Source organism: Copadichromis virginalis, linkage group LG13, assembly GCF_057382275.1.
Source record: "Copadichromis virginalis isolate Kocher_CV1m ecotype Utaka linkage group LG13, C_Virginalis_male_GT1.1, whole genome shotgun sequence".
Classification (NCBI taxonomy): domain Eukaryota; kingdom Metazoa; phylum Chordata; class Actinopteri; order Cichliformes; family Cichlidae; genus Copadichromis; species Copadichromis virginalis.
In genome coordinates, this window is record NC_140630.1 from 26,207,572 (window position 1) to 26,230,130 (window position 22,559).

Consider the following 22,559-nt stretch of genomic DNA (forward strand, 5'->3'; position numbering starts at 1 on the left):
TAAATGAACAGTCGCATGCCGCCCCCCATAGCATGAAGCGGTGGCTCAGTAATTTTCTGTCATTTATTTCTTATCTGATTTCTGGCAAAAATCAAGTAGGTTGTTTTTCTTAGTTATTGAAACAGCAGCTGAGTCTTTCTTTCTTCTTAACTGAGGCAATGAGGCCTGCAGTTCTTTGGATTTTGTTCTGGGGTCTTTTGTGACCCCTTGGATGAGACATCACTGCAGTCTTAGGGGGTAATTTTGGTCAGCCGGCCACTCCCGGGAAAGTTCACCACCGTTCCATGTTTTTGCTGTTTGTGGATAATGGCTCTCACCATGTTTTGTTGCAGAAATGGATTTATAACCTTTTATTTTTATTTTTATTTATTTTTATTTAACCTTTATTTAACCAGGAATGTCCCGTTGAGATCAAAGACCTCTTTTTCAAGATTATTACTTTGTTTCTCATTTGTTTCTGAATTTCCTCTGATTGCAGCATGATGACTGCCTTTTAAGGCAGGTCCAATTCAAGTTTCTTGATCGAGAACGATATGTACGATATGCAGTTGTCTAAGCATTTCACTGCATATCGTACTGTGTATGACTGTGTACGTGACAAATAAAATTTGAATTTGAATTTGAACAGGTGTGGCAGTAACCTATGGAACGCCAGGACTGCCATAATGAATTAATTAAATACACCATTAAATAATTAATTAAATGTGGCAATAATTAATTAAAATTGGAATTAATTAATTAAATAAATAGTTATGACACATGTAATTAATTAATTATTGACACATTTAATTAATTATTTATGTATTTCACATTTTAATTAATTATTGACACATTTAATTAATTAATTATTGACACATTTAATTAATTATTTATGTATTTCACATTTTAATTAATTATTGACACATTTAATTAATTATTGACACATTTAATTAATTATTTAATGATATATTTATTTATTTCATTTTGGCAGTCCTGACGCCTGGCTCTCGTCATGAAATAATTTTATCTGTCAGCCTCACCCATCAAACTCAGGGGGCGGGGTTAACGCTGCCCATGCAGCTTCTCTAACATTTGATTGGTTGCCGTGCAAAGTAAGTCAAAACAGGTCGATCCTAGATAATCGATTGCTTGTGTAGACTTGGGGCAGCCAGTTATCCCAGAATGCAGATCAAATCACAGGCCGTTTTTCTGTCACCAGCTACACTTTTAACAGTGTTTTAGCCGCGAATGTCGGTATGTCTGGTCAGGTTGTCAACATAGAACATGTTTGCAAAAGTGCTCAGATGTTTTCAGAGATTTCACTAGCTCTGCTAACAGTTAGCATGCAGAGTGCACCGAGGGGGTTACGTTAACCGGTTTGTTTACATATTCCACTCTCCGTGTTCCACATGTTGCATTCGCAGATTCTCATTTTCACCGAACGATCGTCTCTTTCCGCCTGGTCTTGTGTCTCTGTGCTTCTGTAACATAAAGAACGAGCTGACATTTTTCTCACGAAACCAGCGATCAGCTCAACAGACCCTCAGTTTACCTGCATGCATCCTCCTCCTCATCTGTCAGCTGTTTAACACCTGCTGCTAATTCAAGAAACACGCCTAGTTACCTGGTGATAGTCACAGTTTAACTGCACAAGATAAGTAAATATAGTGTTTTCCCCGAGCGCAGAGCTGCTGGAGCTCGTTTCCTTACAGAGCACTTTATAGGCGAACAGCTTCATCAGCGGCTGATGTCCAATCACCAGCACACAGCTTTCAAACCTCAGCTGAGTTTTAGCTCTCAGTGGTTAAACGCTGGACTTCATTCACTCAGGTTCTGTCTGTCGGGTCACGTTTACTTCGCTGTTTTATTTACAACTGAGCAAATCGGTTTGGCTGAGGTTAAAGTTACGTTTCATAACTGCATAGTTTCACAGACGTTTAATGAACCACTGGCACATGTGTTAGACTGAACTATCATCTAAATATCATCTGTTTTTTAATAGTTATTCAACTGTATTCTAAGCACCAGCTGTCTGTTAGAATGTGATTTTTTTTTTCTCTCTCTGTTGGCAGAGGTATAAAAATGCGCAGGAAAATCTGACGTGCATGGCAAACTTCACCGACGATATTTAGGGAGGAATAAACACACATCAAACATAAATGAACCATTTGCCTGTCTCCATAATTGAGAGAATTTTCTCTTCTTATGTCAACACTCTCTCTCTCTCTCTTTTTTTTTTTTTTTTTTGCTTTTTCGGTCATGTTATGTTTACCTGTCAAAGGCTTGTTACAAACTATGAAACACATTGTGCAGACTTCTGGATGTTAGAAGAAAACGAATACTGCTCATGAATGAGACTAAAGGCAGGAAGGTGTCCTTTAAAACTAAACATGTTAATAGGACCTCCCTGTTTATATCATAGTTTATGATATAGCATGTGTATTTCAGTAATAGCCTGCTGAGGCCACTATACGTGCTGGCCTCATATCAAATGTGAAGGCAGACTGAGTCTATGTTTGACGTTTGTTTATATCTAATCTTCCTTTTCAAACATTTAAACAGCAGCGAGTCTGCAGCTGAGGGAATACAAATTCAAATTGTCGGAACAGGTTTGCTCGTTTCTTGGATTCATTTGGTGATTTATTAAATGTATAACTGTGTGGTGGGGCGTGGTCTGCGGTGCCGTGCAGGGAGGGCGGACGCACCTGCACGGCATCCTTAATCACGCCCGCCTAGTTAAAAACACGGGGACTGAGGGGTTTGGGGGTGTTGTGGTGTGGTGAGATGTAAATAAAGATGACTCTGAACGTTGCTCCGTGGTCCCGCCGTGTCTTATTCACGCCACATTGGTGCCGAAACCCAGGAGGCAGCACGGCGGGTCCATATCGGAGCCAGGGAATGGAGGAGCTGGCCCAGAGGGTGGCCGAAATGGCGGCCGCCCAGCGGGAGCAGGCGGCGGAGGTGCGTCGCCAGCAGGAAGAGCTGCAGGACCAGTCCGAGCGGCACCTGGAAAGGATTGGGGAGCTGGCGGCGCTGCTCTGGGCCTGGGCGCCACCCCCACAGGTGTGTCCCGAGGACAGTGAAGCGGTGGAGGAGCCGCGTGAGGCACCTCAGCAGCCGGAGGTGGCAGACGAGGCGCGCGGGGATCTGCGCCTGCCGGAGGAGGGGGAACAGCCAGGTGAAGGGCTGCTCCTGCCGGGAGTGGTGGATGAGCCGCTCCAACCGGAGGCGGCAGACGAGGTGCGCGAGGGTCTGCGCCGGTTGGAGAAAGAGGAGCTGCACGAGGGGCTGCTCGAGCCGGGAGTGGCGGCGGAGGGAGCAGTAGTGACGGAGGAGTCGCGCTATGGGCTGCTCCAGCAGGGAGCGACAGCGGTGACGGAGGGGCCGCGCAAGGAGCTGGAGGTCCCAGTGCCAGGGGAGCTTGCTCGAGTGGAACTGGCGAGCGAGGCGGGCGCCACGCTTGAGATCACCGTGCTCGCCAGACCGGCCTCACCACCACCAGAGGCCTGTACACGCCACACCTCTGCCCAGCCACCTGTGAGCTGGGGCTCACGCTTGTGCCGGCCGCGCCGGGTGCACCTGTCACGTGTCCGACTTCCGAACCAGCTTTGCCTGCGCCGCTGGATTCGCGGGCGGCCGCCTGAACTCGCACCTCCCCGTCGCTTGGCCGGGGCCTGGGGGTGCCAGCTGTCCGGGCTGATTTCCCTCTCCCACTGGCGGTGGGGGAGTAGGTTCGGCCGGATGGCTCCCCGGCCTCAATCGGGCGATGGGGGTATGTGGTGGGGCGTGGTCTGCGGTGCCGTGCAGGGAGGGCGGACGCACCTGCACGGCATCCTTAATCACGCCCGCCTAGTTAAAAACACGGGGACTGAGGGGTTTGGGGATGTTGTGGTGTGGTGAGATAAAATAAAGATGACTCTGAACGTTGCTCCGTGGTCCCGCCGTGTCTTATTCACGCCACAAACTGTTATTCTAATCTGCTGCTGAGTCTCTTACACTTTTCTTTATGCTGTATATTTTCACGTCTCTGGAATAGTTGGCAGTTAGATAGTCAGCTGGGAAACTTTGTGTTAACTCATGGAGCTGAGGATATCGTGGATATGCTGACCTCGCTGCGTGGTGTACAGAGCGAGGTCAGCATGATTAATATTCACAATAAAAATATTAGCCGAACATCATGAAGTCTGTATGTGTTTCATAGTGTCGAACAACCTTTGTACAGTTAAAGCCAGCAGTTACTACATGACGGAAACACCAACGTTATCTCTTTTATGTGTTTATACACAGGTCACGCTGATTACTGAACAAAAACCCAAAGATCAGATGTTAAACAGATTTATTTGCTCTCTCTCCTCCTTAAACATGTTTTTAATGTTAGTTATAATTCAGAATTGGCGACTGAAACACGTAGGACACATAAGAACATCAGGAAATAAAACCCTGATAAATATAACCTCAGTAAAAGAAGTCAGCGGGGGTTACTACAGCTGTGTACCGGGGCCTGCGCTTTGTCGGTGGGATTGCTTGCGAGGCGAGCGGGTCTATCCCACGCTTTGCCGTGAGACTGGGCAGACATCTCCGAAATCATCGAAACACTTTTGCAAAGAGGCTGTATCTTGACAAACCGACCAGACACATGAAGATTAAACCACTACATTCTCGGCTAAAAAAATATTAAAACGGTATTTGGTAACACACAAACAGGGTTTTTCAAAGCTCAGTTCTGTTAGCTTCCGGTTGTTGTGTGCTAGAAACAATGGCCACCAGGCCAAAGCAATGGTTTTGACTCGATCAGCGTTAACCCCGCCCCCTGAGTTTGATGGGTGAGGCTGACAGATAAAATTATTTCATGATGAGAGCCAGGCGTCAGGACTGCCAAAATGAAATAAATAAATATATCATTAAATAATTAATTAAATGTGTCAATAATTAATTAAATGTGTCAATAATTAATTAAAATGTGAAATACATAAATAATTAATTAAATATGTCAATAATTAATTAATTAAATGTGTCAATAATTAATTAAAACGTGAAATACATAAATAATTAATTAAATGTGTCAATAATTAATTAATTACATATATCATAACTATTTATTTAATTAATTAATTCCAATTTTAATTAATTATTGCCACATTTAATTAATTATTTAATGGTGTATTTAATTAATTCATTATGGCAGTCCTGGCGTTCCATAGTAACCAGGCCTGCGTGTGGCTGGAGAAATTGAAATCAGCTTTCCAAAGATGCGATACGCCACAATTAATTTATGTTGTTTAATGATCTGAAATATTTAAGTGTGACAAACACACAAAAAATTGAGAGAATTCAACGTTGTAAATACACCCTTTTAAGTGCTATTGACGCTCAAGTGCCATGGAGGAAAAGACATCAGTAATGACCTTAAAGAAGTAATAGTTGCTACCAACCTGACTGGGAAGTGAGTATAAGGCCATTTTCAAAAAATGCCAATTCCATGATTCTGCAGTGAGGAAGATTATTCACAAGTGGAAAACATTCAGTCATCGAGTTGACCATGAACTCTGCTGTATACCAAAGTATATTAGAGTCAAATGTGAGGCCATCTGCCTGACAGCTAAAGTGTGGTTAACACTGGGCCATGCACCACAACACTGATCCCAAGCACAGCAGCAATCGACAACAATCCCAGACCTCTGGGGCGGGACCTTAAGAGAGCTGTGTATATACAAATGTCCTCAAACCTCACTGACCTCAGCAATTTTGTAAAGAAGAGTGGGTCAAAATTCCTCCACAACAAGGTGAGACACTGATAAAGCCACACAGAAAACTCTTTTTGTTAAATAAAAAATGATAGTGTAACTTGGCATGTGTTGTTGTTCATGTGAGGTTGTAATTGCTTAATTTAAAACCTGGTTAGAAAGAGATAATTGTTATTATGTCCTGATACATGAAAGCTTGAGTTTTCTTCCTTTTTACTGTGACTGTATATGTAAATTCATCCGATAAGGCACAACATTTTCATTTTTTACTCAAAAGTAGATACTGTGGAGTTTATCTTCATAGAATGGTTTTATTTGAAGTTGTGCTTTCCAATGTTTCGGGTGTGTAGATTTGTTCCAATCGTTGACTCTATTAACTTTGGCTTTTTTTCACCCATTAAATATATGTATAAACTACACTGTATGTAATTGGTGGGCATTCCACGTGATTCATATTATATCAAATAAACTTTATTTGTACAACATGAACTGACAACAAGAGTTGGCCCAAGTTGCTTTATATTGTTAGACCCTACAATATCAGTACTGTCTCATCAAAAATCATTGTCTTTCTTTTCAGTTCTGTATACATTTTCTCATAGTTTATCCATAGTCATCACCACCTTCCCACTTTGTGCTGCTACACTTAGTGACACGAGGTAGGTGAGGCATTGCTTGTCATTCTTAAATGCTGTGTCGTTATAATCCCTTAATAAAATGCAGTTTAATTTCTAAAAGCCTAAATTGAGTTTATTAGTCATTTTCTTAGCTTAAAGCAGCTGTTTTTAACTCATTATAGAGATGATGAGTTTAAAAAAAATAGCCAGTGTCATAAACTGTATCTTTCTGTTCAACCACACGATGGAGCTGTTTATCTGTCATTGGTCTATATCAACTGGCCAGTCTCTTTTATTGCATTTGTTTAATCTTTAATCCATTTCCAAAATAATAACAATAAAAACAAAAATGAACAACTATGATTTGTGTGAGTTTTAACCCGATGAAGATTATATTGAAGAAGACTTTTTTCAAAAGCGCCATCGAGATCACACCAATTTAAAGATGAACTTTCTGCCTCAAATTTGTTGAATTTCACGCCTCTGATGGGATTAAATGCGTTGTCTCGTGACTACAGAAATACTTGTCGTTTTTATTCACATGTCTACTTTCCCTGAAAACATTGGCAGATGTCCACAAAGATGATTCCGGATCTTTGTTTTGCTCCGCTACTGGAGAGATTAATAGCAACAAAAGAATGATGGAAATCGCATAATAAAGTGTCTGCGGTATCTTGTGGTAATACGCAGATGAACTTTGCGCATGCCTGGGCAGCTTCAGTCAACGAGGACTTGAATGAGGAGGATTGGAACCAGATGTTTATTGGGACCGACGTGCCAGCCAATAAGGAGGAGGACCGTTTTGTCTGTGGGAGGAGCTTAGTCTCTATTCTCTACTCAAAATTTATTCTAACAGGTAGTTTAAAATCCAAACAGCACAACAAGAGCCGGGGGAGAAGGGAAGCGGTTATCCTTAACGGCATTGTGTTTCTGGATGTTCCCGGGCGGCGCTGATCATTCAGCATGCTGAGCAGGAAGGGCTCTTGTATGGGGATGTTGAGCGCAGCAGCCGTAGTGGACCGCAGCAGGGTCGGAGAGAGGCTGCAGGCTGCTCTGGCAGGGCTGCACGAGCTGCAGCTTCTCCGGGACAGACAGAGCGATATGGTGAACTGGGCGCTGAGAGTCGACCAAGAAGAACCGGTCACTTCGGTCAATGCAGACTCAGAAGGTGCGCGGCTCATGGGGGCCGAGGAGCAGCGACTGGAGGCGACCCTGACAGCCCTGAAGCAACAGCTGGTAAGATATCATTTCATTAAAAATCTATAAAGAATAAAAACAACAGAATCTTTTGTGATACTATGCTTATGCACAGCTTGATGCTGTCATGATATTTTATTGCAGTTTTCATTAAATATTAGAGAGCTTCACTGTGCTCACATTTATTTATTTATTATTTATTTTTAATAAACAGTTTATTTGTATAGAAGGGGTTTCCGTCAGCTGATGCTCATGTGCAGTCCGCCTTCAATTATTACCAGACACACTTTTATGTCCTCAGCTGGGGGTAGGAAGTAGGATGGGTGTCATAAATCAAGGTTCACTGCAGGACCCGAGGACTTTTTAGCTGTGTGTGCGCGCGCACTTGGTGCACGAGGACCGCAGGGGGTCAAACCTCAATCATTAACCACTAATGCTGGGAAATTAAAAAAAAAAAATGGAACTTTTGCTGTGGATAAGAATCAAGGGAGTCTTGTTCATCAGAGGAGTTGTGGAGACAGAGAGCTCTGTGGAGTTTTCCATGACAAGCTTTTTCCATGCAGGCTGCTGTTATAAGCATTTTAAAGGAAGTGCAAGGGATTAGGGTGCTATACTTGACATGCAGCACTGGTCAAATGCATCAGACAGCATAAGGTTTAAATTGCGTTTTGCAATCATGCTGATAACCACTGGGAGTTTTCCAAGAATGGTCTCAGTTTAAATAGAAACCAGATGATCTAACGTGATCTTCCAAGAGAATGTAGCATTCATAAAATAGTGTGTTTGCAGGCACTGACTCCAGAGATTTCACTTTAAGAACCACTGTAACAGTAAATACCCCACTCAAGCTGCAAAGTAAGCAGTGCTTCGCCCCAACCCCCAAGCTTTCCTCCTGTAGTAGTTTACACAATGGCCAGCCCCTCGCTGTGGGGGAGAAATGAGTTATCCACCACTGCTTCTTCCATGCTCCCCCATGTCCTGCTGGGGTTAATCATCAGCCACAGCTGAGTCGCTTTTGTTTTTCTGATGGTTCTACATTAGAGCTTCTTTTATCTAAACAACAGACCTAATCTTAATGGAATTACAGCATTACTTACATAGACTTTGACTTTTAAGACCAATTTTCCTGTTCAGAGACTGGCACAAAGAAACTCTGAGTGAAATCCTTGTTTGCATGGGAAGCTTTACTGTGTAGCTTAGAAATCTTCTACCTTTCTAAGGAAATCTTTTTAGAGACGGTCTTTGTTCTAGGGTGTACCACTCACACTTTTGTATGTGTTGCCTGTTTTTCAGTCTCGTCTTCGAAAGCAGGATGTGGGCCTGAAGACTCACTTGCAGCAGCTGGACCAGCAGATCAGTGAGCTGAAGCTGGATGTGAGCAAGGCCTCCACGGAGCAGCTGGAGAGTGACAGCAGGCCAAGTTCGGGTGTGGTGGCACACTATATTAAAGCATACACCCAACCTACTACACATACTCTTAAATACTGAGAAGATCCTCATTGAATTGTTCGTTTTCTTTCAAGGTTTCTATGAGCTCAGTGATGGCGGCTCTTGCTCCCTGTCAAACTCGTGCAATTCAGTGTACAGCGAGAGCCTGTCATCTTCACAAACAAGCCTTCTCCTCGCTCCCATCAGCCCTTCTAATTGTCACGTTAGCCCTCCACCACCACAAGTTGATGTATGCCGCCGACGTTCTGCTGATGAGAGCACTACCCAGCCTAACCCTCCGCGGGGTTCAGGCCTTCATCTGGGCAGCAGCAGGATCCGAGCAAGCGCTACAGGCTCCGAACAGGCGCGGCCAAGACCTGTGTCAACTGGTAACGACATCTCTTAATTTTTTATTAAGACAGTCTTTCTTCTTGTAAAAGGAGCCTGAGCTTTGGAAAGTTAATGTCTGTTTTTGTTTCCATCAGGTGATCTTGACAGAATGCTGGCTCAAGTTCCAGGCTACTACAAGTCTGCGGATGCAAAGAAACCCCCAATGTGTCCAAATCTTAAGACCTCCACAGGGGACCCGAAGTTTCAGCGCAATCTGGAGTCCCGCATTGGGACTGAAAAGTACCACTATCCCAGCCCCCTGCACGCGGTGGCTCTCCAGAGTCCCATCTTTTCCAATGGGGGTGAAGCAAGCATGTATGGACTACTAGAGGGTCAAGGACCCCCAGGAAACAATTACAACACCCTAGAAAAGCCCTATGAGACAAAGACACTGACACATTACATTGACAACCTTCTCCAGCGCAGTCTGAGCAAAATCCAGAGTGATGCAGGAAGTCGAACTCTGGAGAAACACAGTGACTATTGCAGGAAACCCATTGAAGATAAAAGTGTTTTTTCTGAAGTGGCTCAGAAAGAGGTGCTTATGCTGCAGCCTCCTCCAACTAAGATGACAAACATCATTCCATTAGACTTCACAGAGAAGAGACACTGCATGGCATACTCCAGCCAAGAGCTGGTCAGTATTGCAGACCATAAGCAGTCGGTGAGAGGCCCACAGGTGCCACAGCAGTACTCCTATCCTGCTGCCATAAAGGAGTACAGCTCTGATGAGGTCACCTATTCATCGCTGAAGAGAAATGATAAACCACAAGAAAGGTATGGCAGTGTAGCAAAGAGCCTTTCTGACAAACGATGTGGAGAAAATCCAGAGCCAAGGCCGCAAGATAGGAAGGATCACAGGCAAAGACCGGTGATGACCCATAGCTCTAGTGCAGAGGAAAGTCAAGGCTTTGAGGTTCATAGCAGTCACACAGCTTCACCTGAGTTTGTCCATGCCAAATTTGTGCCTGCAGGATCTCAGAAGGTCAAAGTTAGGCAGGCAGATCGTAAAAGCAAGGCTTTGAAACTGAAAAGGAAAACCAACGAGAAGCCTCGAGCTGCAAGGCACCAAAACTTTGACTCCTTCTGTGAGAGGACCAGAGAGATGAGCACTGGAAGAAAGGGAGACCACAGAAGATCGGGAAAGGGGAAAGCGACCCAGAAAAATCCCACCTGTCAAACAGAGGGATACAGACAGGGTTCAGGCTCAGACTCCAGCCTCTACAGTCCTGGACTCATGTCTGCCCACAAGACCCACCCAAAGTCGCATCCCAGCCATGTGGTTACAAAGTCCAGCAAAAGCCCCAGACTGCAGTCTCTGGAGTATGAGCAGCCTGTAGAGCAGAGGAAGAAGAGGCAGATGACTGCCAAATGGCCTTCTGATGCGGACATGTTCCTGGCTTCGTGTGGTCAGCGTCTGAGGTCAAAAGAGCCCCACGCTCTGGCACCAGGGAGCATGCAGATGGTCTGGAGTATGAGTGCCAAGCCAGGCCAGTGGATACGACCTGCACTCCCCTTCCAGTCCTCCGTGTCTTCTAGCTCTTTTCTCCACAGTCTTAATGCCAAATACCCTCCAGCACCCTTTCACGTTACCAGTCACTACCCCCCAAGGTGTGAGTCTGAGTATTCAGCTGAATGCGCCTCACTGTTTCACTCCACCATCGCTGAAAGCAGCGAGGGAGAGATGAGCGATAACACCACCAACCGCTTCGGAGATAGCGAGTCCAGCCAAAGCTTCCAATCCTTCTCAGACTCCGACAGCAGCCTGTCTCTGTACGAGGGAGAGCAGGCAGAAAGCCACGATGAGGAGGGAAGCATGGTGTGGGCTGAGGCTGCGCTGGGACCCACCGCAGCTGGAAGGCCCCTCAAGCAGCTCCCACCCCGCCCCGAGCCCGCAGCCTGCCGCATCAAAGCTTCCAGAGCCCTGAAGAAGAAGATTCGTCGGTTCCAGCCAGCCTCCTTAAAGGTCATGACCCTGGTGTAGAAGAGTTTCCTCCAGGCACAATGAGAATTCCTGGGGAAAACACAGAGAGCTTTAGCCTCCCAGAACTGTTAAGATCTAATGCAGTCTATTGTAAGAAAACCCCTAATTCAAGTTGGATCGCATTTGTGCACTGAGTGTGTAATTACTATGACAAAAAACACAGAAAAAAAAACAACAATGTATGAATGAATCTGAAAGTGTAAAAAAATCACTGTATGTACTGCATGTATAAAAATGCAACCTTTACACTTAATTATTTTAAAATACATATTGCTATAATGGAATTTTCTCATAGCTTGCAGCTGCATTGAACAATTTCATTTCTCTGTCTTATAACTGTCTGTACATGAGAAATAAATCTTGTTTAGTTACCATTTTACTTTCACTTTGCTGATTGCTTATAGTTAATCATCTTATTTGAATAAACTGATATTTAATGTACACTGTGTCCTTTTTTCCTCATATATTCAGACAGCTAGATACTGTAGACATTTTTCAAATGAACCAGTGAGCAAAACAGTGTCGCCAGTGTCTTATCTGGTAACTTCCTTCTTCTTCTGCTCTCTCTTTGTTATCAGTCATGTTGGAAAAGTCTCTGCTTAATCCTCACAAACATCCCACTGTGGCTGCCCAGTTTAGCATAGATAGCTCCTTATCTGCTTTCCTGATTCTGCCCAGCTGTTGGTTTAATAAGTCGCAGCTTCAACAATCAATCCAGCCGGTCGTGTTTAATTACAGGGTTAAACCTATCAGCCCCATTCGTTTAAATGTAAGTAAATACATGCAATGACGAACTAAAACACACACTCCCACTCCTAGAGTTTCGCAAACAGACACCTAGATGACGGTCGCTGCAGAGGTTCGGGTTTCTGTGGAGAGACGTGCAGTTTTTAAATCAGTCGGTGTGTATAGCAAGGGGCACATGGGATTTAGAAGTAATGACAGATGATAAGAGCCTCCTCATTTCTGAGCTGTCATGAGAAGCTTAGGCAGAGGGCAGCTGCACGAAGTTGCCCAATAATCTCGTTTCTAAAAAGCCTGCCTCGGTATCTTTCCATTAAAATTCTTTCAGAGATGGGGTGAGTGAAAGGGCATGAATGAAGGTAGGCAGCACTTCCAAAAATCAGTCCTCTCTACTTTGGTCATATTTGATAATGTTTTCTCCCATCAGGAGGCCACAGTGACCTCAAAGTTCACAACTAAGAAGCTTACAGGCCTGACAAACATTTTCAGCATTTGATCAAATTTTGCTTTGATGTGGTCCCTGCAAATCCAGTCATTACGAAGGCCGTTATTTTTGGCTCATGAATCATTTATTCAGCATGAGTCTCGCTTTCTTTTAACTAGAAATGTTCACTTTACCTTCAGAGGTTTAAAAAATGCATTTTCTTTTGAATAGAAATGCTCGATAAAGAGCAGAAGCACATTTCTTCTATTCGTTTTAGACACAAAGGGGAAAAGGGGGAGGGGGTGCATGCTGATCTAAGTCAGCACTTTAAGTTCACAAAGTTGCAACAATCAAAACAGCTTATTAGGGTTCGTACATCCAGCTGACCTCTGTCCTCTTTGTAAGAGTGTCAGCAAGTGGTCGGTGGGATTAACGCTGTTGTTTTCAGCCCAGCTCAGAGAGAGCATGACAGGAGCTGGACTTGTCTTTGATGTTGAGTATTGCAGGATCGCGACGGCCTGACCTTGTGTGTTCAGTGACCTTTCCAGATGTAGGGCCAGCTCATCTCTGAGAGAGCATCTCGTCATAACAAAGAGGTCAGGGGTCTTGTTTTATGCTTGCCGTCTCTGGGCTTTCTTTATTGTGTTCCTCCGTGTCCGACATATCAGCCAGTAACTTTCTTTTAACTCGCTGTTTGAGACCGTGGCAAGAGGGCAAGCCTGGCTGTCTACTGCAAGCCCGTTCCACGCAAAATCTTGCGTTTTCATGCAGAATCAGTCAGGATCTTAACTGTTATTATACTCGGATACCTGGGGGAAATAATTTGCCAAGGTGATGAAACCACGGTGGGTGGAACTGAAAGCTGCACGCTGAGCATCAGGTATGCAGGCAAACACCTGCAAACAGGATCTTCCCATGACATTTTATAGGGTTTAAAGTTGTGTACACATAGGAGAAGGATTCCCAGTGGATACGGGTCAAGTCATACTGAAGGACTACAGATGTCGTGTGGGATCTCATTACAGCCACTCTGCTCTGAGTCTGACACCATATACGTGTGAACACATGGGCAAATGATCACATCTAATCAAGATGAGACATCTTCCTGGCTCACACCTGCCAGTCAAAGGTGTTAACAAAGGTGTTTCGTTTAGTGTTTTTAAATATCATACTTTTGTAAAAAGTCTTGATTGAAATAGCATCAAAGCAATGATGGTACATTACCTAAGTAAGTAGAAAAATTTAAATAGCACATTAGGTTTCCTTACATGCACATGCAGTCCAGGCTTGTGAGTGTTCAGGGAGTTATAAATAGGTGCATGTGTAATGCTGATTTACTTTCAGTATTAGGACAGTTAAACGGTGCCAAGAACGCACGCCACTGAGCTGGCTTTTACAGTTACAGTGATCTTATTATGCATGAACGCCTTACTTCTTCAGCTAACATGCATGTGATTTGATTAATAGTCCATTCACAGCTCCATCTCTGTAAAAGACTCAAAAATAACAAGAGATTTAAAAAAAAAGGGGAATCAGATTATTTTAGATTGAAGTTAGCAATTCTGTAACAATGTCACATCTGCAAAACAAGGTAAATATCACAAACAAGCGTGACTGAGAGCAGAAAAAGAACAACAAAGGGCGTGTCACAGACAGGTACTACATTAATTCAATTTTGACTTGGTTCACACTGGGTCACAGATGGAGGAGGGATTCTGCTCTTACACATGCACGAGGTAATCCCAAAACCCGATCCACACCAGCCCTTCCCAATCTGCCTGCATGTTCACAGCGCATAATATCACATCAAGCAGTCTGTTTCATCTCCTCATCACAGTTACTCCAGTATATAATACTCCTTTTTCAATTCACGCTGCTTATTGTGTAATTCTCTTCATTTCTTGTTTGTATATTTCCCATCATCTAGTTCTTTTTTTTTACATGATTTATTTGAGGCTGTGTTGCTTCCCTCATGTGAAAGAGGGTGCTGGGCTTCAGATATAAGATGTGGATTTACTATGTTGACAAATGTGAGCTCAGAAACTCATTACCACTCTGATGAGAGGAGCTTTCCTCTCCTGCCCAAAGTGGAACCCCCCGGAAGCCCAGGAGGGGGTCTCATGCTTTTCCAGGATTCTGCAAGAAAACAAGAAGGATTAACTTTAGTTTAACATGTTGGATAACAGAGCCAAAGCAGACTGACTCATGAGAACAGCCACAGCCGAGTCATGTTTTTATTTCAGATTATCATGGACTGATTTCTGAAGGATGATTGCAGATTTGGCTCATATGAGAACTTAAGATCAGCTGAAAAAGATGTATGTTGGCACAGTAACACACAGATTATTACCTGATGGTGCAAACGTGCAAAATGCAATGATACAGCTTATCAACATGACATCTTAGTGAAAACTGTGGTTGTATTTTGAAATGTCACCAGATATTTTGTGGTGAGCGAACATGTTGACAAGATGACTGGGTTTTTAACTGTAGTCTCTGCGCTTTTAGGTAAGCCACTGATTCAACCAGCAACTCAACTGCAGTCCTTTGCATGGGGGATGGGCTCTGTAGTGTGTGGGAAGGCTTTTGTCCCTTTGCTTACTGTACATATGAATGGGGCTGGACCAGAATGTCCAATCTAATGAATGTCAATAGTCTGAGTTGGTTGTGTAGAAGTGGACAATAGAGATAGAGAACAGAGAGACAACACTTTAGAAAAGCAGGGATGTAAACAGGAAGAGATGAGCAACCAGAGACAAGTGTGAAAGATGGAGAGCAATAGAGACAGAGCATGAAAATGCAGAAAATTGAGAAAAAGCTGCAGGGAGATGCATGATGTTAGGGCTTAGCTGGCCCTTTCTCAGCTACCACCTGTTCCTCTTTAAGCACATCCTGTCATTTAATACCTAATCCCTTCATTCATTCCAGCATGTTTACTAACCATTGTCTCTACTCCCTTCAAGCTGTGGTCAAGAGCTGGTTCAAAAGTTCGCAGTGTATGGAGGGCACGCACTCTCAGTAACTGAGGGCATTGTGAGTATTTTCGCTCCTGCTAAGCAATTGTCTGAGACAAAGATTGTGCACGCATGTGAGGGAGTCGTGGGGTTCTAGCATTTGAAGCCAACATTATCAGCTTTTTTAATATGAAAAAAAAAAACCAAAACAATGGCAGACAGATAATTGGGCAGACTACAGTACAGATTGTATTAGCAATCCATGTAAAGACACACATTTGTGAGAAAATATGTGCAGACAAAATTAACGACAATATAATAATAATTAATTTGACAGCGAATACAAAGCTCAGTGGAAGCTCAGGTATCTGATCATCAACGAAAGTAAACAAATAACAGTTTTGGATGGAGATCAAAGTAATGTCAGATAATAAAGTAACATCTGATTGGTTAAATAAATCCACACGCTGCTGAGGCGTTTCAATTAAAAGTCATAAATGTCAAACAGATGTGCAAGTGGAAAAGTATTTTCCAAATTTAGTCATTTACAATAATGTGCAATTCCTTGAATAATAAAATGCTGATGTCGCTAAGAAAAGAAATATTAACAGCAACATTTTTACTACAGTAGCTTTTTTATATTGGTGGGCATGTTTAAATTCAAATCAGTAATATAACACTGTTGTCCCTCTCACTCAGTAACGCTATGCTTGGACTTTGATTTCTGCATACGTGTTATGTGACTACCAGAGAACAGCACACAATGAGCCACCAAGGCCAAAAATTGCTTCCTTGTGGTAAAATGGTATTTTGTGTGGCCTGTGGTGTCGTGGAACTGGGGCAAATCATGATATTTTATCACTGTTCAGGAATTGAAACGGAAACAAGATTTTAATGCTGCCACATCTAACAGTACTACTGACCTTACTTACAAGCTATCTGTAATTCAACAGGGACATTTCCTGTAAATCTAAGTGGTTGGGTTTATCTTGTGGAAACCACAAATATCTGAACACTTCATCACTTTCACCCAACTATCCATATAATATATATTGCCTTCCCTGCTTGGCTAAAAACCACTCCTGTTTTGTTAATATATAAATGCTAAAAACATTGAAGTAGGGATCCAGAAAGCAAGGTGTGAACATGCTCTCTCAGCTAAAAACAGTTGAGATTATATAAATCAGTCGGATATGGAAAATTGACTTTTAATCCAGTAATGCTTTAAGTTTATTAGTTAACGCTCAAGCATGTCTGTGTTTTTATTAAAAAACAGTCCACTCCTAGTGTTTTCACGTTTGGATAGGGAAAATGATTACTCCACAGTCCCCTTGTAGCTTAGTGGGACTGTACCTAAAGTGTGCAATTTAAAAAAAAAAAATCATAAGCTCATTATGGAAAAGGGAGAGTGTATTTGTGAAGTATTAGGTAACATTTCCCCCTTTTTGTTTTTATCAGTTTCAGTGTCTCCGTGAGGATGTCCTGGCGTTTTTATGAGCAGGATGTCCTGTTTCAGCTCAAGGAATTGCTTCTCTTTTGTCCAGCCTCAGGCTCTAAACTACTAAATTGAACCACCCGGGCCTCATACATCCTCAGAGAGCACTAACTATCTTGCTTTATCTTGCATTTTTCCCCCTACTGTTGGGTTTGTCAACTGGCTCGCCAACAAAGCCACCAATTCTCATCATGAACAAAAAACAAGCCTTGACTCCTCTGAAGTGTTGTGTGAGAGCTCTGAAGGAGGACATCAAAAGAGCGGGGAGAGTGACAGCTGGTCCTCCTCTTGGTCTGGCCCCCTGATAAGATCAGAGTGACAGGAGTACATGAGACCCAACAGGTACCTCCCTCACGCCCCGTCACCCTCCTTACTGCTCCCATATGGCCACTAACAAGACTCTCACCTACCAACATGTCAGTTCTTTCCGTGAATATTCCGACTTCAGGCACATCTGTGCATACAAATAATATCTCTATTAAAATAAAGCGTTTATTCGTTCACCCACCAAGCTACAGGCATTTTATCTTTGACCTCTAGCTATCTTTAGTTATCACCTCCACTCTGTTTGCCTGTCCTTCACATGTGACTGCTCTCCTTCCACAAGATGCCGTAAATCCATTGGGAGCGTTTGCAGCCGACCACTTGAAAGCTGTGGCTTTCTACAGCTCCAACCGTAATGGACTCGAGCCTAACACCTGTAAAAATATTTCAGACTTTGAGCGAGGACTCCCCATTTGTCTCTTTCCAGCCCATGTGTTCCAGTTAAAGATGGGCTCAGCTGGCTTGTTTTAAACAAGTCAATATTCTGTTAATTTTAGGAGCTCTAAACTGTTTGTTTGTCACAGATTTATGATCCCAAGTGCTCCTCATTCATTTAAGCAATTCAAACATTTTTTAAATAGCTACTTGATTTAAAAGGAAAAGCACCATCAAATAAAGAAATTCTAATGAAATACACACGCTGTATTTTCTTGAAAGCATCCGAGACCATCCAATTAAATTCGAGTCAGCTGGGGGAAACTGCTTGTTATGGTGGAAAGTGCCACATTTCCTTGGGGTCAGTATCTTGCCGTTTCGTTTGTTTGCCTCCGTCTCCAAGGTACAGTGGTTAGCTTGCACACCCCTCATCTGAGACAGGTCCCAGCTCGCAGGTGCAATGGAAAAGATCCAACACTAAGAAACTGCAGGAAATAATAAGGCTCTTTCCGTAACACACCCTAACTCAGAACCTCCTTTCTGTCCTTTTGTTTTGCATTAGTCTCTATTTCGCCTTTTTTTTTTTTCAGTGTCTCAAGGCAAAAGTCAAACAAACAGAAAACTGTGGAGCAGACAAATGTAATTTCATCTGGCTCCACTAACAAACTGCAGGACACCCTGAGGTCTTGTCAAAGAGCTGATTTGGACAGGCCTCTTCTCTCATCACAGGGGTCAGGGGTCATGCAGGGAACAGACCAAGTGGTATCAACTCACTGCACCTTCAGGAAACACAGAGATAACAGAAAATATTCCAAAATATCTTTCATAGCTTAATTTATAGATTCGTAAAAGAAAAAAAAACATAAAAGGCCAGTATAGTTATAAGAATAAGAGATGGACAGTTTACGCTACACATTTACGTAAATACGTAACGTGAAACCTAATAATTTGAAGCTCCAGAGGGCCAAAGTTTGTTTGAATGCACTCGAGTGTCATTTGTTTATGTTGTACTGAGGAATGGGTCTTTGAAACATGACACAAAAGCAGCTGATGGGGGAGGGCTGGCCCTAAGCCCTTTTACTGTGGTAGTAGGGAAAGTTGAAGAGAAGAATTACGACAGGAAATGGGGTTTAAGCCATTCTAAAAGGATCTTTCAAATAGAGAAAAAAATCTATTATTTCACTAATTATCATATTGTATGAGCTGCATGCTGTGGAAGTGGAAGGAAACATACGGCGAGGCTTCTGTTATCGCTTTTGGATGTTAGCGCCACAGCTTCCTGGCATAAATATGTTAAAAGGGCGGCAAATGAACTTCCCATTTATGGCTCTTAAGATAAACATTAACACCTGAGAGTGAATGTGCTTCCAGATAAACCAGGATTAGTGTTTGATAAATGTTCTGCAGGCAAAGATGAAGGGGCTTCTGGAGAAAACTGGCCTGGTTATGACTAATGTTTCATGGTGTTAACTGCAGAGAAGTGGATAACTCATCCAAATGTGGACGTCAGCTCAGTGAAGCAGGCCTGGATGATGACATGAGGATGATATGTTTATACGGGGTGTGCACTGAGGCAGTAAATCAACACGGGGCTGGGTCGTGAGGAAGGATGATAGTAGATCTGGGGGCCCTTGTGTTTTTAGAAGGATGGGGGATAGTTTGGGGGTAAACTCTGGCACTCTGAGGTTGACCTGCCAAGTCTGACCCTGCAGCTCCTTTGAACAGGACAACCCAGGGGGACACACTATGCCAGCTTGTTGAGGGATTTGCACATGAAGGACAGAGAGTTTAGAGGGTCTCAAAGGAGGAATGCAAGTAAGATCCCTTATCTTTATGTGTGTGTGTGTCATTCATTACAATAAGAGCAGCTGGGCTTCACCTGTATCAAAAACATAACACCCTTTGAGCTTTTGGAGGTGTTTTCACATGAAGAAGTTCAAGAACATCAAAGCATCGCTGAAAATCTGCGTAGATTCAGTTAACCATATAAATATTTGGCAGTGATAGGCCTTGACTAATGGCACAAATCCAACAGATAAATCCGTAGCAACATGTCCGGGCGACTCATAGAAATGTACACTACATGGTTTTGCAAAAAGCGGAGAAAGGGAGTGCTAAAGATCAGTGAACCACGTGCCACTTTGTTAGTACAAGCAGTTTTACTTTTACAGAAAAGCTCTTTTGAAACAATACAGGTCTGTGGCTCTTGCAAGGTTAGGTGGTGGGGAGTTTCATGTCAAAACAACTATTAAAGTATATTCTGTGGGAACTCTGCTCACTATGGCCTCAGGTAGGCTTATGTAGTCACGCTACCTTTCGGCGCCACCTAACAAATGCCACAATCATTAAATAAATAAAGAAAACGATGACAGATAGGGTGACGCACAGCTTTAGAGGTTCCTGTCAGACTGCTCTCCAGCAGCCTTCAGCCCTCATTCAGTTTAATTTGACGCCCTCATGCTCGTGGCTCCCCAGCCGATCTATTTTATTGATCTGTGCTGGGTGTGCTTTAGCTTGATCAATGCCTGTCTCTTTTCACTGCTTTTTACAAGCTGCACCAAAAAGCGTATCCTTCCTCGGTGCGATCAATGACAGCAAAGACGTCCTCTCTGCAGGATGTGTGTGCAGATTTGGATTTCCTCCTCTCTAGTCAGGAAAGCTATTAAACTCTAAAGAAAAAAAGAGGGGCAAGGAAGAAAAAAAATACAATAAGGCAGGGACCGTTTGGCTGGAAAGTCCAGTTTTGATCCTGTCTCCAGCTGACTCCAGCTTATAGAGCACATTAGCCTTGACGGTCGTTTCTGCAGCTGTCTGAAGATCCTCATCCATGTACCAGAGAAGTCAGCGCGCACTTGCTCTGACCTCTATGGTGCACGCATGAGGATCACTGGCCTTATCTCAAAACTCCAGCATAAAGATTCATGAAGCAGATTAAGGCTGAGAGTTTTAGCCCAGCATTCCAGTAGAGTTCAACATGTGTGAAAGCCAAGAACAGATTCCTGTCTTAAACAAACTGTGTCCCTGCAGCCAGAGAGCTTCTTATTTTAGTGGAGTGACAGGCAGCACATAAGCCAAAGCTGCATGCCCCTGCACAGAAGGGCAACGCTTGGGCATATCTCAGTGTGTATCCACCTAACAAACACCCCAGCTCTCCAGGAGATCCACTATGTGTTGTCATGGCAGTCCTCCAAACACAGTAGGGATGTATTTAGTGGCTTTGTATTTCCTGTGTTTACCAAGCGTCTTGGGCAGTCCTACAGTGAGGCACAGGAAGCTGGTCACCACAGCAGCAGCAGTGAAGTCTATGGATCCTCCGTGGAGGAAAAACACACAGCCACAGAAGGGAAGCTAATCTGAGGCGTCAACAGTGTAAGAACTGAGCCTGTACATCACTTTTCCATCAAACTGGGGAGAATGCTAATGGCAAACAACGTCTCTGCTCTTATTCTTCCGCTTCATCGCTCCTTTCATCGCATCAGCAGGCAGGACATCAACATATGGCACATTCTTACAAAGAAGACAGGACATCTCTGTCCCATAAGTGGATTTGTCAACCAGGAAACCAGGTTGTATTTATAGAAGATTCTAAGTAAGGGTCAGAGGACAGTAATCTGGCCTCACTTTAGCCTGACATCAGTAACAATCTGGGCTGGAAGTCCAAGCAGCATATCCATGTGTGAGATCAATTTCCTCAGACATTGTTCCCTCTTAACAAGGCATGCATATGCACCAGTAATGGAGTACTGTAAACCTTAAATGCACCTTTGAGCCTGCTGGAGAGGTGGCAGGGGAATAACTGTCATCAATCACCTAATGTAAACAGCTCAGTTAAGAAGTGATGTGTGCTGCTGTTGCATAATGACAGAGCAAGCTGCTACCCTGCTGACAAAAGGCTCTTTACTGTAGAGGCTGTTTCCTGACACATGCTGGAGTCAGTATGGTGGAGCTGCTTTTACTGGAGAACACTGGATCCCTCTAATGTTGAAAGCAATCATTTTCTCTCTTAATCCTCAGATCAAACATTACTGATTAAATACTTTTGTTAGAATATTGTTTTACTGTGAAAGCACACTGCATTTCCATTGCTTTTATTACTGCGGTATAACTTCATGTAACATTTATGTTAATTTTTTGAATTTGTTTGCATGTTTTGTTTTAGCAATTTAAATCAGTACTTCACTCCACTGCAGAAAAAAGCAGACTCTGGAGCTGGAGATATAATAATCTGGATCAGTTTTAGCCAAGCTGGTGCTGCAGCCGTGTCATCTGTCTGATGTCTGTTCAGTCTCACCAACTATTGCATTGTAATATTGTTTTTCACAAATATTCATGCAACTCAGTCATTTCTGTCAATGCCCCCCTGCTGCCTAAACACTGACACCAAGCAGGTTTTCTCTGTTTTTCCTCTGGTCTGGAAATATCTGCCATCCATATAAGGACCTATCTAAATCAGTTCTAAAGACCTACACATTTTCACTTTCTGTTATTCTGAGACGCGTTATGGTTTTGTCGAGTCCACTGTAATTGTTTTCTTACCTCTTTTTTGTTTTATTTTAGCTCTTGTTCCTAATATTTATATTTATATTTCATTTTTATTCGACTCCTTTTATCATTTGAGCTTGCTAGCTAGCTTTGCTTTCCAAAATAATGTGCTGTTTATGTGTGTTTTTGTGTTTTGTACTTGGATTTGTGGAGACCTGACACAGAAAATGGGCTTGCCTTAACTTGACTCAGTTTGACCTGACCTTTGGTTTTGAGTGAGATATCTCAATAAGCACTTAATTGATTATTGATTCAGTCATTTCACCCTGAGGATGAAGGAAATGCAATAGTTCTGTGATCCCCTGAGGTTTATACAGCTTCATCAGTAGTTTTCATTACATTTATTTCTGAATTATTTGGTA

General features: G+C 43.0%; 1 protein-coding gene across 1 annotated transcript; it reads left to right on the forward strand.

Moving 5' to 3' along the window:
• Positions 1-7,192: 7,192 nt before the first annotated feature.
• On the forward strand, positions 7,193-11,780 carry dact2 (dishevelled-binding antagonist of beta-catenin 2). The gene is made up of 4 exons (XM_085478227.1): positions 7,193-7,576; positions 8,831-8,963; positions 9,061-9,354; positions 9,451-11,780. Exons 1-4 carry the CDS (start codon positions 7,304-7,306, stop codon positions 11,337-11,339), a joined length of 2,589 nt encoding a protein of 862 aa, XP_085334353.1. The 5' UTR covers positions 7,193-7,303; the 3' UTR covers positions 11,340-11,780.
• The last annotated feature ends 10,779 nt before the right edge of the window (positions 11,781-22,559 follow it).

What these genes read in the sequence shown, in the direction of transcription:
- dact2 (XM_085478227.1), top strand. Translation starts at nt 7,304, where the DNA reads ATGCTGAGCAGGAAGGGCTCTTGTATGGGGATGTTGAGCGCAGCAGCC. An exon ending in CAGCCCTGAAGCAACAGCTG is followed by an intron (nt 7,577 to 8,830) that starts GTAAGATATCAT and finishes CCTGTTTTTCAG; the next exon opens with TCTCGTCTTCGAAAGCAGGA. An exon ending in TGACAGCAGGCCAAGTTCGG is followed by an intron (nt 8,964 to 9,060) that starts GTGTGGTGGCAC and finishes TTTTCTTTCAAG; the next exon opens with GTTTCTATGAGCTCAGTGAT.